Source organism: Solanum stenotomum, chromosome 1 (genome assembly GCF_019186545.1).
Source record: "Solanum stenotomum isolate F172 chromosome 1, ASM1918654v1, whole genome shotgun sequence".
Lineage (NCBI taxonomy): Eukaryota > Viridiplantae > Streptophyta > Magnoliopsida > Solanales > Solanaceae > Solanum > Solanum stenotomum.
The window spans coordinates 4,578,429-4,595,810 of record NC_064282.1 but is presented as its reverse complement, the minus strand read 5'-3'; the positions used below and the strand labels follow the sequence as shown (position 1 = coordinate 4,595,810).

General features: G+C 35.7%; 2 protein-coding genes and 1 pseudogene across 2 annotated transcripts; 1 reads left to right on the top strand and 2 right to left on the bottom strand.

Moving 5' to 3' along the window:
* Window positions 1-3,152: 3,152 nt before the first annotated feature.
* LOC125851580 (proline-rich extensin-like protein EPR1) lies at window positions 3,153-5,377 on the bottom strand (annotated as a pseudogene).
* A 2,688-nt stretch (window positions 5,378-8,065) lies between these two features.
* LOC125851551 (proline-rich extensin-like protein EPR1) lies at window positions 8,066-10,585 on the bottom strand. The gene has a single exon (XM_049531326.1). The coding sequence runs from the start codon at window positions 10,583-10,585 to the stop codon at window positions 8,102-8,104; it is 2,484 nt and encodes an 827-aa protein (XP_049387283.1). The 3' UTR covers window positions 8,066-8,101.
* A 968-nt stretch (window positions 10,586-11,553) lies between these two features.
* LOC125851523 (uncharacterized) lies at window positions 11,554-17,382 on the top strand. The gene is made up of 3 exons (XM_049531303.1): window positions 11,554-11,596; window positions 13,797-13,997; window positions 16,600-17,382. The coding sequence occupies exons 1-3, from the start codon at window positions 11,554-11,556 to the stop codon at window positions 17,277-17,279; spliced, it is 924 nt and encodes a 307-aa protein (XP_049387260.1). The 3' UTR covers window positions 17,280-17,382.

Sequence of the window (17,382 nt, the reverse complement as noted above, 5' to 3'; positions counted from 1 at the left end):
TCTATCACGATAATAATGACAATGTTCATTTCTACTTGTAATAACCAAAATCATTACACTTTTCACCAAATATCTATAAAATCAACATATAAACTCCCTTAGTCTTATTCTTTAAGGCATTATGATTAAATATCACATCATAATATTAAGTTGATTTAAGTATTTATATTATTACTAAAAATATTAAAATAATTATTGATAATTTAATTTGATGGAGAAAACATTACATTATATATGAATATACTTAAAAGTTAGGGAAAAGACATAAAATCCCCTCTGAACTTGGCACGAAAACTTACTTTAGTACTTAAACTACACGGGTGTTTATATACCCTCTTAACATCTTTTAAGTGATTAAAACACCCCCTAAGGGATGATGTGGCAGAGAGAGTGAGTGTGCACTTTCCTGAAAGTGCGTGAAAAAAGAGAAAAAAAAAACTTAATTTATAAAGCCCTACAAATGACCTTTTTTTATTGGCCAATATATAACAAATTATTTAAATAGTTTTTTTTTTTATATATATTAAATCTTTAAAATATGTAAATTTTCTTGTTAAGAGGTAAATGTAATTAGTGGGTCCCCTTTTTATTTTATTTAATTTTTTTTTATTTTTATTTTGTTGTCTTCTTCAATACACATTTTTCTCCATTAAAACATCTCTTCCTCCATCTTCTTCCCCACCTCTATCCACTATTTTCATTCCACTAATCTTTTACTAATCCGTAAAATTCAATAGCAATGTCATTTTATTGACGTCGATTTCACTCTATTATTTGTATCGATTTGGTAAATGTAAACTTTCTTAAATTTTGAGCGAGCCATTTTGATTTCTAGATCATTCAAACATTTCTCATAAAATTTATATTTTTTTTGGATCAACTTTCTTATGCAATCTTCATTTCTTATTTGAGTTGTCAAGAAAAATTTGGCTTTCAAAAAAATGCATTCTCCAAGGGGGTAAATTCGTTGGGAGGGTTCGAAGAAGATAACGTGAATTTCTTCTTTAAAGTGACTTAAAAAATTGTTGAATAGTGAAGAAGAAGAAAAGAAAATATTGAAGGTTGGAATAATTGTGAACAACAAGGAAGAAGAAAGAGAGAGCGTGGCGGTGGGGGTGGAGGGGTATGCATTTATAAATTAATTAATTGATATAATTAATTTTAAAAAGGGTGTAAGAAAAAATAGTGAATAAGTAAAAAAGAAATAAAGATTAATGACATGGTGCCTACATGGTTGTGATGTGGCGCTTACGTGGCGGGTGAGAGTGGTGTTATAGTCTCAGGGTGGAAAAAAAATCACTTCAAAGATCTTAAGGGGGGTATTTAAACGCCCGTGTAGTTTAAGTACTAAAGTAAATTATCCGATCAAGTTCAAGGAGATTTTTATGTATTTTCCTAAAAGTTATAATCAACTATCTACAAAATAATAATATTTTAATAAAATATGACAACATTTGAGACGTACCAGTTAAAAGAAATAAAAAAGTTATACTATAACTTGGAACAAATAAACATTTTTTATTATTCTTTAATCAGATGTCTTAAGTTCGAGCTTCAGGAATGGAGTCACATTTGGTGGCACAAATCACGAGTTGCAGGGTGACAAAGCAGGCAAGGGCAAATGCAAAATGAAAAACTAGATTCATCTGAACCTAGTAATTTTATCGTGGAGTATATATGTAAAAAGATCACTAAAATCGCAATAAATAATTGGTCAGAACTCATACTTTTAATTTACATATCAAATATGTTTATTTAATATTAAAAATCTTAAAAATTGAACAAAACAACACATAAATCTACAAAAATAGATGTCCAACACCCTGATGAGAAAAAAATCTAGTATAATCTACAGAAATGGCATAAGAAAAATATAACTACATTGTAAATTCATATATTAAGAAAACTGGACGCTCACATTTGAAAGATTTATCACATTTTTAGAGAGTTAAAAAAAAATGATATTAATCAGTTAACAAACACAACACTCTATTGAGGTATATTTCATATTTGTGGAACAAAATATTCAACCGGCACTTTAATATATGCTAATTTATCCTTTAAATCACTCTTGATATGTGATGGAAGAAAGTGGTTACTATTACTATGAATAAATAATAAATTAAAAGCCGACAGGGAAGAGTAGCCAAACAATGTTTAACATTTGTTTTAGTTATTGCAGTGATTTTTAACATAATAAATTTATACTTTTAGAATGAATTTGAATTTATGTTTTTATTTAGTTTGTTGAGATATTTTAGTTTTTTTTTTTTTTTTAAAAAAGTAAACTAGACAAATCTTTTGTTTTAAATTGACCCATTCTACCTTTAAACCTTTTTTTTTAGTCATGGCAAACATTTTCTCTTTAAAACTTTTCACTGATGAAAACTATCAAATTTGATTAGTGAAAATGAGATGATATTTTGAAACTTATGATTTGTGAATGTTGCAATGGAAGAACGTTCTCTGCAATTTCTATCATTGTCCAAATTAAAGTATTATTCAACCAGCGCAACACTTAATTCATTATTTCCATGCTTTCGAAATGTGATGGGAAAAAATGGTTCAGTTGATCGATAAACAACGACGATTTAGCAGAAACAGAGATCGTGTCCGGCCAATGATATATAGTAAAATAGATCAATCATAGCTTTACTACACTGTATATATAGAATATACATGTAACACTTATATAGTATAATGACAGATAAAACATGCTATACATCGAATTTATAGTGCTGATGAATTTATCGAAAATATGTTGAATTGTGGAGATTTTTTTTTAATTCAAAGATCTCTAATTTTAGCATCCAAGAACTTCGTACCAAAAGTTAGAAACTATAGCTTCTAGATATGTTGACTAAGAAAAAACAAACATCTGAAAAACAATGTAAGTTGGCTTATCAAAAAATAAAATTACAGAAAAAGAAAGTGCTTCACTTTATTTGATAGCAAATTTCATTTTTGTACAATTTATGAGTAGATAATATGTGGATACTAAAATCATCCATCATTCAACTCATTTTTATTCACATAAAATACCGACAAGTCAAATATTTATCCATTTGCATCTAACCCATTTTCAACTCATTCATATGCGATCTAATCTTCTGCTAGCCGGCACAAGTCATGACACATAAATAACACCATAGTTACTCAGGGAGAATTGAAGTTGACAATGTTTGTTCATAAGGTTTTGGTATTTCTGTCTTTAATACACTTGGAATCTCAGGATTTGAAACAACTGGTAATTCAGGCTTTGTAAATGTTGGGATCTCCGGTTTAGGGGTAGTTGGTAGCTCACGATTTGGTGCATTTGGTATTTCAGGCCTAGAAACACTAGGAGTCTCAAGTTCTGGGGCTGCTGGAATATCATACTTTGAGGAATTAGAGGTTTCAGGTTTTAAGAAACTAGGTATCTCTGGCTTTGAGAAACTAGGAGTCTCAAAATTTGGAGAACTTGGGGTCTTATACTTTGGCGAACTTGGTGTGTCGGGCTTTGGGGAACTAGGAGTTTCGGGTTTTGGAAAACTTGGAGTCTCGAAACTTGGGGTGTCGGGCTTTGAGGAGCTTGGCGTCTCAGACTTTGGGGAACTTGGTATCTCGGGCTTTGAAAAACTAGGAGCCTCGGGCTTTGAGAAACTAGAGGTCTCAGGCTTTGGGGAACTTGGAGTCTCGGGCTTTGAAAAACTAGGAGTTTCTGGCTTTAGGGAACTTGGAGTCTCAGTCTTTGAGAAACTAGGAGTCTCGGGATTTGAAAAACTTGGCATCTCGGGCATTGGGGAACTTGGTGACTCGGGCATTGAGGAACTTAGAGTCTTAGGCCTTGAGAAACTAGGAGTCTCAGGCTTTGAGAAACTAGAGGTCTCAAGCTTTGGGGAATTTGGTGTCTCGAGCCTTGGGGAACTTGGGATTTCAGGCTTTGGGAAAGTAGGGATCTCAGACTTTGGGGAACTCGGAGTCTCAGGCTTTGAGAAAGTTGAAGTCTCGGGTTTTGAAAAACTAGGAGTCTCAGATTTTGGGGAATTTGGTGTCTCAGGCTTTGAAAAACTAGAAATCTCGGGCTTTGGAAAACTAGGAGCCTCGGGTATTGAGAAACTAGGAGTCTCAAGCTTCGGAGAACTTGGGGTCTCGGGCTTCGGAGAACGTGGAATTTCAGAATTTGAGAAAGTAGGAGTCTCAGGCTTTGAGAAAGTAGGAGTCTCAGGATTTGAGAAACTAAGAGTTTCAGGCTTTGAAAAACTAGGGGTCTCGAGCTTTGGAGAATTAGGGGTCTCTGGCTTTGGGGGATTAGGAGTCTCAAGCTTTGAAAAACTAGGAATCTTGGGTTTTGTAGAATTAGGGGTCTTGGGCATTGAGAAACTTGAGGTCTCAGGCTTTGAGAAAGTAGGAGTCTCAGGCTTTAATAAAGTAGGGGTCTCGGGCTTTGAGGAAGTAGGAGTCACAGGCTTTGAGAATGTAGGAGTCTTGGGCTTTGAAACACTAGGGTTCTCAGGCTTTGAGAAGGTAGGAATCTCAGACTTTTGTGAACCAGGGGTCTTGGGCATGGAGAAACTTGGAGTCTCGAGCTTTGGAGAACTAGGGGTATTAGGCTTTCAGAAACTAGGAGTCTCGGGCTTTGAGAAACTAGGAGTCTCAGGTTTTAAGAAACTAGGGGTCTCGGGCTTTGAAAAAGTAAGGGTCTCTGGTTTTGAGAAACTAGGGATTTCAAGTTTTGAAAAACTAGAAATTTTGGACTTTGAGAAACTAGGAGTTTCTGGCTTTGAGAAACTAGGAGTTTCTGGCTTTGAGAAACTAGGAGTTTCGGATTTTGAGAAACTAGGAGTTTCGGATTTTGAGAAACTAGGAGTTTCGGATTTTGAGAAACTAGGTGTTTCAGATTTTGAAAAACTAGGGGTCTCATGCTTAGCAAGACTAGGGGTCTCAGGCTTTGAAAGACTAGGGGAATTGGAGAAACTTGGGGTAGTGGGCGTTGAGAAACTAGGGGTAGTGGGCGCTGAGAAACTAGGGGTCTCGGGTTTTGAAAAACTAGGAATTTCGGGCTTTGAGAAATTAAACTAGGTGTCTTAGGCTTTGAGAAACTAAGAGTTTCGGGCTTTGAGAAACTAGGTGTTTCAGGTTTTGAGAAACTAGGGTTCTGAGGCTTTGAAAGACCGGGGGAATTGGAGAAACTTGGGGTAGCATGCATTGAGAAACTGGGGGTAGTGGGCGTTGAGAAACTTGGGACAACGGACATTGAAAAACTAGGAGTAGTGGGCGCTGAGAAACTAGGGGTCTAAAGAAGGCGACGTGCCGTTATAGTAGTTATCATGTCGTCATGCATAAAGTAGATAAACGCAAACAATAAGATGGAGGACAAGTTGTAATGCCGAGCCATTTTTCTGCTGATGCAAGAAGCTTAGAGAAAAATGTGGTAAGAGAAAATAAAATTTTGATATTTTAATTGGTTTCCATTTAGCTATATATAGATTTTTAAAGGCATGTAAAATGGAGGATTTCAATATTTGATACGTTGGTTGTCCTATTTATCTGCCAATATTATAGTATCTAGAATTTGTATTATGATTGCAATATTATAGTATCTTGAATATCACTAGAATAAAGGAATGCTCAGATTTACTAGCTTATCTGAGATTATTAAGGAAACAAACAATTGTTAAACTATTTACTAATCACCTTTAAATTATCAATCACAATGTCTTTTAATTATGTCATTTCTTTATTTCTAGCTTTTCTTTTAGGATAAAATTAAATAAAAGTAGGTATAAGAGAGACACATCATATTTTAATCAAACATAATTGAACTTGACATGCATATCACTCTATCACGATAAGAATGACAATGTTGATTTCTCCTTGTAATAACTAAAATCATTACACTTTTCACTAAATATCTTTAAAATTCAACATATAAACTTCCTTAGTCCTATTTTATAAGACATTATTTGATTGAATATCGCGTCTTGATGTTGACTTGATTTAAGTATTTATATTATTACTACAAATATTAAAATAATTATTGATAATTTAATTTGATGGAGAAAACATTACATTATATGAATATACTTAAAAGTTATAATCAACTATCGACAAAATAATACTCCATATTTTAGTAAAATATGATAACATTTGGGAGTATTGGGACGCCCAGTTAAAAGAAATAAAAAGTTGATTATAACTTGGAACAAATAAACAATGCTTGATTGCAGACAAAATTAGACTTTGTATGGAACAATAGTGATAGAAAGACTAGCCACCAACAAGATATCGATCATCAATATATCATTGTGGTAGAGACATGGAGGGGAATAAATATTTATTAATCCTTGATCAGATTTCTTAAATTCAAGCTTTGGAAGTGGAGTCACCTTTGGAGGCACAAATCATGAGTTTCAGGGTGACAAAGAAGGAAGGGGCAAATGCAACATGAAAAACTAGATCTAAACTTAGTAATTTTGTTGTGGAGTTCATGTGTTAAAAGATCACTAAAATCACAATAAATAATAAGCCAAAAAAGACTAGTACAATCCACAGAACTGGCATAAGAATAATATAACTACACTTGAAAGATTTATCACATTTTTAGAGAGTTGAAAAAAATGGTATCAATCAGTTAACAAACACAACACTCTATTGAGGTGTATTTATGGAACAAAATATTCAACCGGCACTTCAACATATGCTAATTCATCCTTTAAATCATACTCTTGAAGTGTGATGGAAGAAAGTGGTTACTATTACTATAAATTATAAAAGAAAAACTGAGAAGGAAGAGTAGCCAAATAATGTGTTAACATTTGTTTTAGTTATTGCATTAATTTTTAACATAATAATAAGTTGTTACTTTTAGAATGAATTTGAAATAAATTTACTTGCTACTCATAATAACTACAACATGAAAAGAATATGCAATTTATCGTCTTAAATATTAACTTGCATTGTGCATTTAGTTTCAAGAAATTTAAACACTCAATGAGTCATTTGGAAGGTAATTACCAAAACATTAATCTTGGCATTGACAGCTTGAAGAGGTGTACTCTAACAAAATTACATGTTAGAAACTTCTTTTTATAAACATAGTAAATGAGTACACCAAAAAAATTTATGGTGAAATTTAGAGTGCTGATGAATTTTTAGAAAATACGTTGATGTGGAGATTTTTTGTAGTGAAGTTTTGGAGTCCCAAAATGTGCATAATATGTGCTTTAATGTGACAATTACAGTGCTGAAATGTCAACAAATCTTTAATCATTTTACATAATAGTATAGTGTATGCTGTGAAGTTAAAATATTCAATTCTTTGTGTACACAAGAATAGAAAAAAATGATGCACAATTATTTTTTAATAGATCATGCAATATTGAGAAGACATTATATAAAGAAAAAAATGTTACCATCAGAAAACACACGTGCATTAGAAGATAAAATTGATCAAAAAATACGATATTTGCAATCATTAATCATAGCCTTTTGAGATATGTGATAATGTCGAATCTCTGCATTTATGTTCAAAAATATTGCAATGATCTTTAAGTTATTTCTATTATTCGGATATTAGTTGAGAATTATTAATAAAGTCATCATGTGGGTAATTACCATTATAAAATTCCTCAAGTTTTTTGTTGCCACTATGTGCATATTATTTATTTTGTTTCAAAGTAACTGAACACCAATATATAAAGTATGTATAATGTAACCTTTTGTAGTTTAATTCAATGATCTCTAATTTTAGCATCTACCGTTTTAGCATCCAAAAACTTCGTACCAAAAGTTAGAAACTATAGCTTCTAAATATAATAATATTGACTAAGAAAAAATAAACATCTAACATAGTGAAAAGCAATATAAGTCGGCTTACCAAAACAAAAAATTAAAGAAAAAGAAAGTGCTTCACTTTATTTAATAACTAATTTCAATTTTGTACAATTTATGAGTAGATAATAAGTGGATATTATAATATCATCCATCATTCAACCCATTTTTATTCACGTAAAATACGGTCTAGTCGAATATTTTATCCATTCGCATCTAACCCATTGTCAACTCATTCATATGCAATTAGGCAGCACAAGTCATGACACATGAATAACACCATAGTTACTCATGGAGAAGTTGACAATGTTGGTTTAGAAAGTTTTGGATTTTCTGTCTTTATCACACTAGGAATCTCAGGATTTGAAACAACTGGTAATTCAGTCTTTGTAAAAGTTGGGATCTCAGGTTTTGGGGTAGTTGGTAGGTCACGCTTTGGTACACTAGGTATTTCAGGCATAGAGACACCAGGAGTCTCGAGTTTTGGGGCTGTTGGAATCTCGGGCTTTGAGGAATTAAGGGTCTCGGGTTTTGAGAAACTAGGAGTCTCAAAATTTGGAGAACTTGGGGTCTCAGGCTTTGGGGAATTTGGTGTCTCAGGCTTTTCAGAACTAGGAGTTTTGGGTTTTGGAAAACTTGGGGTCTCGGGCTTTGAGAAACTTGGGGTATCGGGCTCTGGGAAATTAGGTGTATTGGGCTTTGGAGAACTTGGAGTCTCAAGCTTTGGGAAATTTGGAGTCTCGGTCTTTGGGGAACTTGGAGTCTCGGGCTTTGAGGAACTAGGAGTCTGAAACTTTGGAGAACTTGATGCCTCGGGCTTTGGCGAACTTGGTGTCTCAGGATTTAAAAAGCTAGGAGTCTCGGGCTTTGAGAAACTTGAGGTCTCAGGTTTTGAGGAACTTGGGGTCTCGGGCTTTGAGAAAGTAGGAGTCTCGGAAGTTGAGAAACTTGGAGTATCAGGCTTTGGAGAACTTGGGTTCTCAGGTTTTGAAAAAGTAGGAGCCTTGGTCTTTGTAAAACTTGGAGTCTCGGGCTTTGAGAAATTAGAAGTCTCAGGCGTAGGGGAACTTGGCATCTCGGGCTTTGAGAAACTAGGAGTCTCTGACTTTGAGAAACTAGGGGTCTCGGGCTTTGGAGAACTTGAAGTCTCAGACTTTGGAGAATTGGGGGTCTCAGGTTTTGAAAAAGTAGAGGTCTCGGGCTTTGGGGAACTTGGAGTCTCGGGCTTTAGGGAACTTGGAGTCTCGGGCTTTGAGAAACTAGGGGTCTCGGGCTTTGGAGAATTTGGAGTCTCAAGTTTTGAGAAACTAGGAGTGTCGGGTTTTTTAAAACTTGGCATCTCGGGCGTTGGTGAACTTGGCGCCTCGGGCTTCGAGGAACTTGGAGTCTCAGGTTTTGAGAAACTTGGAGTCTCGGGCTTAGAGAAACTTGAGGTCTCAGGCTTTGAAAAGCTGAGAGTCTCGGGATTTGAGAAGCTAGGGCTTTCGGGCTTTAAAAAACTAGGGGTCACAGGCTTAGGGGAACCTGGTGTCTCGGGGTTTGAAGAATTTGGGATTTCAGGCTTTGAGAAAGCAGGGGTCTCAGACTTTGGGGAACTCGGCGTCTCAGGCTTTGAAAAAGTTGGGGTCTCAGGTTTTGAAAAACTAGGAGTCTCAGGTTTTGGGGAACTTGGCATCTCGGGCTTTGAGAAACTAGGGGTTTCGGGCTTGGAAAAGATAGGGGTCTTGGGCTTTAAGAAACTAGGGGTCTCAAGATTTGGAGAACTTGGGGTCTCGGGTTTTAAAGAACTTGGGATTTCAGGCTTTGGGAAAGTTGGGGTCTCAGACTTTGGGGAACTCGGAGTCTCATGCTTTGAGAAAGTTGGAGTCTCGGGTTTTGAAAAACTAGGTGTCTCAGATTTTGGGGAACTTGGCATCTCAGGCTTTGAGGAACTAGAAGTCTCGGGCTTTGGGAAGCTAGGGGTCTCGGGCTTTGAGAAACTGGGAGTCTCAGGCTTCGGAGAACTTGGGGTCTCGGGCTTTGAGAAAGTAGGAGTTTCGGGATTTGAGAAAGTAGGAGTTTCAGGCTTTGGAGAAGTAGGAGTCTCAGGCTTTGAGAAACTAGGGGTCTCCGATTTTGAGAAAATAGGGGTCTCTAGCTTTGAAAAAGTAGGAGTCTCAGGCTTTTGAGAACTGAGGGTCTCGGGCTTTGAGAAACTAGGGGTTTTGTGCTTTGAAAATGTAGGAGTTTCGGGCTTTGAGAAAGTAGGGGTCTCAGGCTTTAAGAAAATAGAAGTTTCGAGTCTTGGGGAACTAGGGGTTTCGGGTTTTGAGAAACTAGAAATCTCAGGCTTTGATAAACTAGGGGTTTCAGGTTTTGAGAAACTAGGAATTTCGGGCTTTGCGAAACTAGGTGTCTCGGGCTTTGAGAAACTAGGAGTTTCGGGTTTTGAGAAACTAGGAGTTTCGGGCTTTGAGAAACTAGGGGTCTCAGGTGTTGAAAAACTAGGCGTCTCGGGTTTTGAGAAACTAGGGGTCTCAGATTTTGAGAAACTAGGAGTCTCGGGCTTCGAAAGGCTAGGTGAATTGGAGAAACTTGGGCTAGCAGGCTTTGAAACACCGGGGGAATTGGAGAAACTGGGGGTAGTAGGCATTGCGAAACTAGGGGTAGTGGACATTGAGAAACTAGAAGTTTGTAGAATGCGACGTGCTGTTATAGTAGTAATCATGTGGTCATGTATAAAGTAGATAAATGCAAGCAATAAGATGGAAGACAGTTTGTAATGTTGAGCCATTTTTTCTGCAGATGCAAGAAGCTTAGAGTAACATGTGTTAAAGAGCAAATGAAGTTTTGATATTCCAATAGTTTTTCATTTAGCTATATATAGATTTTTACAAGCATATAAAAAGGAGGATTTCAATATTTGATACGTTAGTTGACCTATTTATCTGCCAATATTATAGTATTTAGAATTTGTCTTGTAATAGCAATATCATAGTATCTTGAATATCGCTAAAATAAAGGAATACTCATATTTACTAGCTTATATGAGATTATTAAGGAATCAAACTTTTGTTAAATATTTACTAATCACCTTTAAATTGTCAATTACAAATGTATTTTATGTCCTTTCTTTATTTGTTGTTTGTCTCTTTAAATCAAATTAAAATAAAAAGTGGGTATTATAAGAGACACAACATATCTTAATCAAATATAGTTTAACTTGACATGCATACAACTCTATCACGATAATGATGACACTGTTGGTTCTTCCTGTACAAAAAAATCATTACACTTTAACTAAATGTTTTTAAAATCAAAATATAAACTCCCTCAGTCTTATTTTTTTAAAGCATTGTTTGACTGATTATCGCATCTTAATGTTAACTTGATATAAGTATTTATATTATTATTAAAAATATTAAAATAATTATTGATAATTTAATTTGATGGAGAAAACATTACATTATATGAATACTTAAAGGTTGTGATCAACTATCTACAAAATAATACGTAATATTTTTAGTAAAATACGATAACATTTGGGACGTCCTAGTTAAAAGAAATAAAAAGTCTAATATAACTTCGAACATATTATACACTATACTTATATTGATTGCAGACAAAATTAGGCTTTGTGTGGAACAATAGTGACAGAAAGAGTAGCTACTACGAAGATATCATCAAGCGTTCTGGTAGAGATGTGGAGAGAATAAATATTTATTAATTCTTAATCAGATGTCTTAAATTTGAGCTTCAGGAATGGCTGGAGTCACCTTTGGTGGCACAAATCATGAGTTTCCGGGTGACAAAGCATGAAGGGGCAAATGCAGCACGAAATACTAGATTCATACGAACCTAGTAATTTTGGCGCAGAGTTTGTGTAAAAAGATCACTAAAATCACAATAAATAATAGGCCAGAATCCATACTTCTGTTTTGGCAGAAAATATTACTATTTATACATGGTTAAAATTATTTTTTTATGTATATATAGTAGATGTTGAACCCCCTTCGATTAGTCCGTGTGTTTAGTTCTTTAGATTTTGAACCCCCTTATTAAAAATTCTAGCTTCGCTATTGGGAGGAAGCTCAGTCTTTGGCACGGCTGGAATTTCTGACTTTTTCAAGGGAGGAAACTCTAGTTTTGGCATTGCAGGAATCTCGGGCTTTGGCATAGGTGGGATCTTAGGCTTTGGCAAAGTGATTCGGATGTGGCATTGGTTTTATTTCTGTTGCTATATATAGGTTTTAAAATGGACATCTGGATTTTGTTTGTTAAGTAAGGATTGTGTAGTTGAACTTGTCATCCACTTAGCTTCTAGTTGGTACCTCAAAAGTCAATCTAGATGACCTAATTACAAAATAGTGTAAACTTTTCACAAACACATACGTTATGCTAGCAACCTGATAGAAATCCTTTCTTTATCACTCCCTCCTGTCCAAATATAAATGAATTTTTTGGGGGTGTTACACCACTAAAATTAGCTAATGACATTAATTAAATGGTACTTTGTCAATAATTAAATGGTAAAATTAGCTAATGACATTATTTTGGACCGGATAGAGTAGCTTATTTCATTTTCTTGAAAAGAGAAAAGTCCTGAATTCACATTATACCACAAAATATCAATACAATTCTCCAAGAAAGAAAAAATAATTAATACTAAAAGAATAGTATATCAGATTCATATAAAAAAGTTAATACTGAAAGAATAGCATTAACAGGGGCGGATATAGGTAGGATGAAGGGCTTCCGACATCTTCATCAGGAATTTTATTGAAGACATGTATGCAAAATAAAGTTTTTCATTATAAAAAAAAAAAAACAAATGAAACCACTTCCCGTAGCCTGTTGGTTCTGGCAAAGCGCCTAACTTTGCCAGCAAACTTCACACGGTTAGAGTTTTACTGCTTAAAAAAAAGTGATGCGTGGTTCAATGGATATGACTTTCTACCTTTTGTAAGGAAAAATTAAACTAAATCATCTAGCCACATCAACTTTTGTTGTACGAAAGGGACAATAAATAACTATAAGCGCTATTCAGATTCAATCACCACATGTAAACAACCTGAACTTTGGAAACTATTGGGTACAATTACTTGGACTTGCGTATTGCTTTCTCATGGATGATATTGATTAAGATTATTTGTGAAATCGAATGAATGATGAGTTTTTGAATGGTTGTTTGGTGTTTTAACCTTTTGAAAACAATAATACTATTATGAAAAAAACAAAACTTGTTGAAGAGAATAATGGTAATAAACTAATATCTTTTAATATGACGTGGCTAAAATATTTGTTCTTTGTTACTCCTTTAATTATAGACACCGCTAAAAAAAAATTGAGTATATAGTATAAGGTTAGAGGTGCAGGCTTCAAGAAGCTAAGGCAGAAATATTTGGGGATTCTGTCTGGTTTAATTTAGGAATCTCAGGGAATGGCCTCTCTAGATAGAAGCTGTAGTTGCACCAGCTAACAGGCCAAGCATAAGTTGTTCTCATCTTTCTTTAAGAGCAGACGAAATAGAGGTAACTGAGTCCATTTAATATGCATTAGGATAACGAAACAAAAGGCAAAAATAGCTAAATCATCAATTTAGTACTATAACTTAATATGTTAATTCATCCTTATTCCATACTCTTGAAATGTAATGGAAGAAATTGGTTAGGAAAGGAAAAAACTAGAGGGAAAGAGTGAACAGATAAGGAATGAGCAAAAACAAAGCTTACCAATGATACAAACTAAATCAAAATAACATATATCATAGCTTATATTTATAACAAGTACATAAAACACTCATATAGTATAATGACACGTCAAACATGGTACATCCAATTCAAACACTACTATAGAAGAATTACTATTTCTACTCCTAGCAGAAAGTGTCCAATACTATTTCCATGTCATGGTTCAGGTCGCAAGCTTCATAGACTGAGGCAAAACATCAGTTGGGTACTTTCTAATAGAGTGAAAGTTGCACATAATTACTCATGGAGTAGCAGGTTTGTACGGTGGAGAAAGTGAAGGAAGAGTTGGTTTAGGTAGTTCTGGGATTTCAGGCTTTGGCATAGTTGGGACTTTTAGCTTTGGAAGCTCGGGAACTTTTGGCTTTGGTAGTAGTGGGATTTCAGGCTTTGGCATAGTTGGTACTTCTAGCTTTGGAAGTTCAGGGACTTTTAGCTTTGGTAGTTCTGGAATTTCAGGTTTTGGCATAGTTGGGACTTTTAGGTTTGGAAGCTCGGGGACTTTTGGCTTTGGTAGTTCTGGGATTTCAGGCTTTGGCATAGCTGGAGGAAGCTCAGTCTTTGGCGCTGCTGGGATTTCTGGCTTTTTCAAGGGAGGAAACTCGGGTTTTGGTATTGTTGGAATCTCAGGCTTCGGCACAGTAGGAATCTCGGGTTTTGGTATAGCTGGGATCTCAGGCTTTGGCAAAGTTGGTAATTCAGGCTTTTGTATAGTTGGAATCTCTTCTTTTTTCATAGTTGGATGATCAGTCTTTGGCATTGATGGAACTTCTGGCTTTTTCAAGGAAGGAAACTCGAGTTTTGGCATTGTTGGAATCTCAGGCTTTGGCATAGAAGGAAGCTTGGGTTTCGGCACAACTGGAATCTCAGGCTTCTGCAAAGTCGGTAATTCAGGCTTTGGCATAGCTGGCATCTTAGGCTTTGGCAAAGTTGGTAACTCAGGCTTCGGGACAGTTGGTAGCTTAGGCTTTGGAACAGCGGGGATCTCAGGCTTTGGTATGGTTGGAAGCTCAGGCTTCGGCAGAGTTGGGATTTCAAGCTTTGGCAAGGCTGGAACTTTCGGTAGTTCTGGTTTAGGTATCTCAGGGACGGGCGTCTCTAAGAGGTGGCGTGCAGCCACACCAGTTATGTTGCTATGAATGAAGAATAAATTAAGAAATGCAAGTAGTAAGAGGGAGGATACGTGGTGATGCTGACCCATTTTTACGCAGATTGTAGAAGCGAAAAGAAGAATAATGTGTAAGACTCAATGTGATTGGGATGTGACATTGGCTTTATGTCTGTTGCTTTATATAGGTTTTCAAGAATGCAATTACAAGGACTTTCAGGATTCTGTTTGTTAGCCACGGGCCTGAGTAGTTGAATTTCTCATCAAACTAATTAGCCTCCAGCCAGGTAAAAAGTCAATTTAGATGACCTAAATTACTTAAAATAGTCTAAACCTGTCACTTGCATATAGGTTATGCTGGTAACCTGATAAAAATTCTTAGCTTAGCTGATTTCATTTCTTTGAAAAGTGAAGAAATATTCACTTTTTACCGCAAATCTTCATTCTGGTGTGGTGTGTACATAATAACTCAACGATATCGACAAAAACTACAAAATAGAAAGGTTATTACTTTAGAGTTTCTTTTGAGCTTTAGGATTAATAAAAACAAATGACACCACTTCCCAAAGATTGCCTGTAATTGGTTCGCTGGCAAAAGCACCTAACTTCGCCAATAAACTTCGACAGTTACTCAGTACTGCAATCTTTCATTTAAAATTTTTGGGTTTTACTGCTTGAACACATCAACTTTTGTGTATGAAAGGGACAATAAATAACTATAAACGCTACTTGGATTCAATTATTTCACCACTTGTAAAATCATAATTTTGAAAACTACCCGGTCCAATTACTTGAGACTTGGCATATTGCTTTCTCGGTGATGAAGTTGATTAACATTGACTTGTAAAATCAGATGAATAATGATTTTTTAAGTGGTTGATGGGATTTTCACCGTAAGACACTATTTTTAATGTTGTCATGAATACATTTTAAAAATGAAAACTCGTTAAAGCAAATTATAGTAATAAACTAATATTTTTAATATGATGTCGCTACAATATTTATTCTTTGTTTGCTCCTTTAAATATGGACCCTGCCTACAAAAAATGTTGCTTACGCCACGGATTCATATAGCTTTGGAACGTTGGAAATAGATAATACTTCAGGTATTGGTATAAAATAGGATTTCAGGCTTTGGTAAGGCTGGAATATTTGGGGATTCTGGTGTAGGGATCTCAGGGAATGGCGTCCCCAGAAGGTGGCTTGCGTAATTGCACCAGCTAACTGATCATACATGAAGCATAAATTGTTTTTATCATTCTTTTGGAGAAGGTGAAACAGAGGTAATTGAATCCATTTAATGTGCATTAATTAGGATGAATGAAACAAAAAGCAAATTAGTTAAATCACCAGTTTGGCTCTACACTAAAAATGTGAGTCCACTCCATTTTGTGGCACTTAAATATACTAATTCATCCTTTATTCCATACTCTTGAAATGTAATGGAGAAATTGGTTACTATAAATTAGGAAGGAAAAACAGTGAGGGAAAGAATGGACAAACAACGATCGAGCAAAAGCAGAGATGGCAAATGATAGGAACTAAACCAAAGTAACATATATCAAAGTTTTATTACACTGTATATATAGAAATACATAAAACATTCATATAGTATAATAACACGACAAACTCGGTACATCCAATTCAAATACTTCTATAAGAGAATTACAATTTCGACTCGTAGCAGGAAGTATATATCCAATACTATCTCCATGTCACAGCTCAGGTGGCAAATTTCATAGACTGAGATGGAAATCGCAAAATATCAGCTGGGTACTTTCTAATAGAGTGAAAGTAGCATATAATTTACTCAAGGAGTAGCGGGTTTGTATGGTGGAGAAAGTGAAGGAAGAGTTGGTTTAGGTAGTTCTGGAATTTCAGGCTTGGGCATAGTTGGGACTTTTAGCTTTGGAAGCTCTGGGACTTTAGGCTTTGGTAGTTCTGAGATTTCAGGCTTTGGCATCTTTGGTACTTCTGGCTTTGGAAGTTCTGGTAGTTTTGGCTTTGGTAGTTCTGGGATTTCTGGCTTTGGCATTGTTGGGACTTTTAGCTTTGGAAGCTCTGGGACTTTTGGCTTTGGTAGTTCTGGGATTTCAGTCTTGGGCACAGCTGGTGCTTCAGGCTTTGGCATTGTTGGGACTTTTAGCTTTGGAAGCTCTGGGGCTTTTGGCTTTGGTAATTCTGGGATTTCAGGCTTTGGCATAGTTGGTACTTTTGGCTTTGGAAGTTCTGGGACCTTTGGCTTTGGTAGTTCTGGGATTTCTAGCTTTGGCACATTCGGTAGCTCGGGCTTTGGTAAAGTTGGAACTTCAGGCTTTTTCATAGCGGGAGGAACCTCAGTCTTTGGCACTGCTGGAATTTCTGACTTTTTCAAGGGAGGAAACTCTAGTTTTGGCATTGCGGGAATCTCAGGCATCTTTGGCTTTGGCAAAGTTGGTAACTGGGGCTTCGGGAAAGTTGGTAGCTCAGGCTTTGGAACATTAGGGATCTCAGGTTTTGGAAGCTCAGGCTTCGGCACAGTTGGGATTTCAGGCTTTGGCAAGGCTGGGACTTTGGGGAGTTCTGGTTTAGGAATCTCAGGGAGGGGGGTCTCTAGAAGGTGGCGTGCAGTCGCTTCAGTTATGTTGCCATAAATGAAGAATAAATTGAGAAATGCAAGTAGTAAAAGAGAGGATAAGTGGTAATGCTGAGCCATTTTTCTGCAAATCTTGGAAGGTTAAAGAATATGTGGGTGTG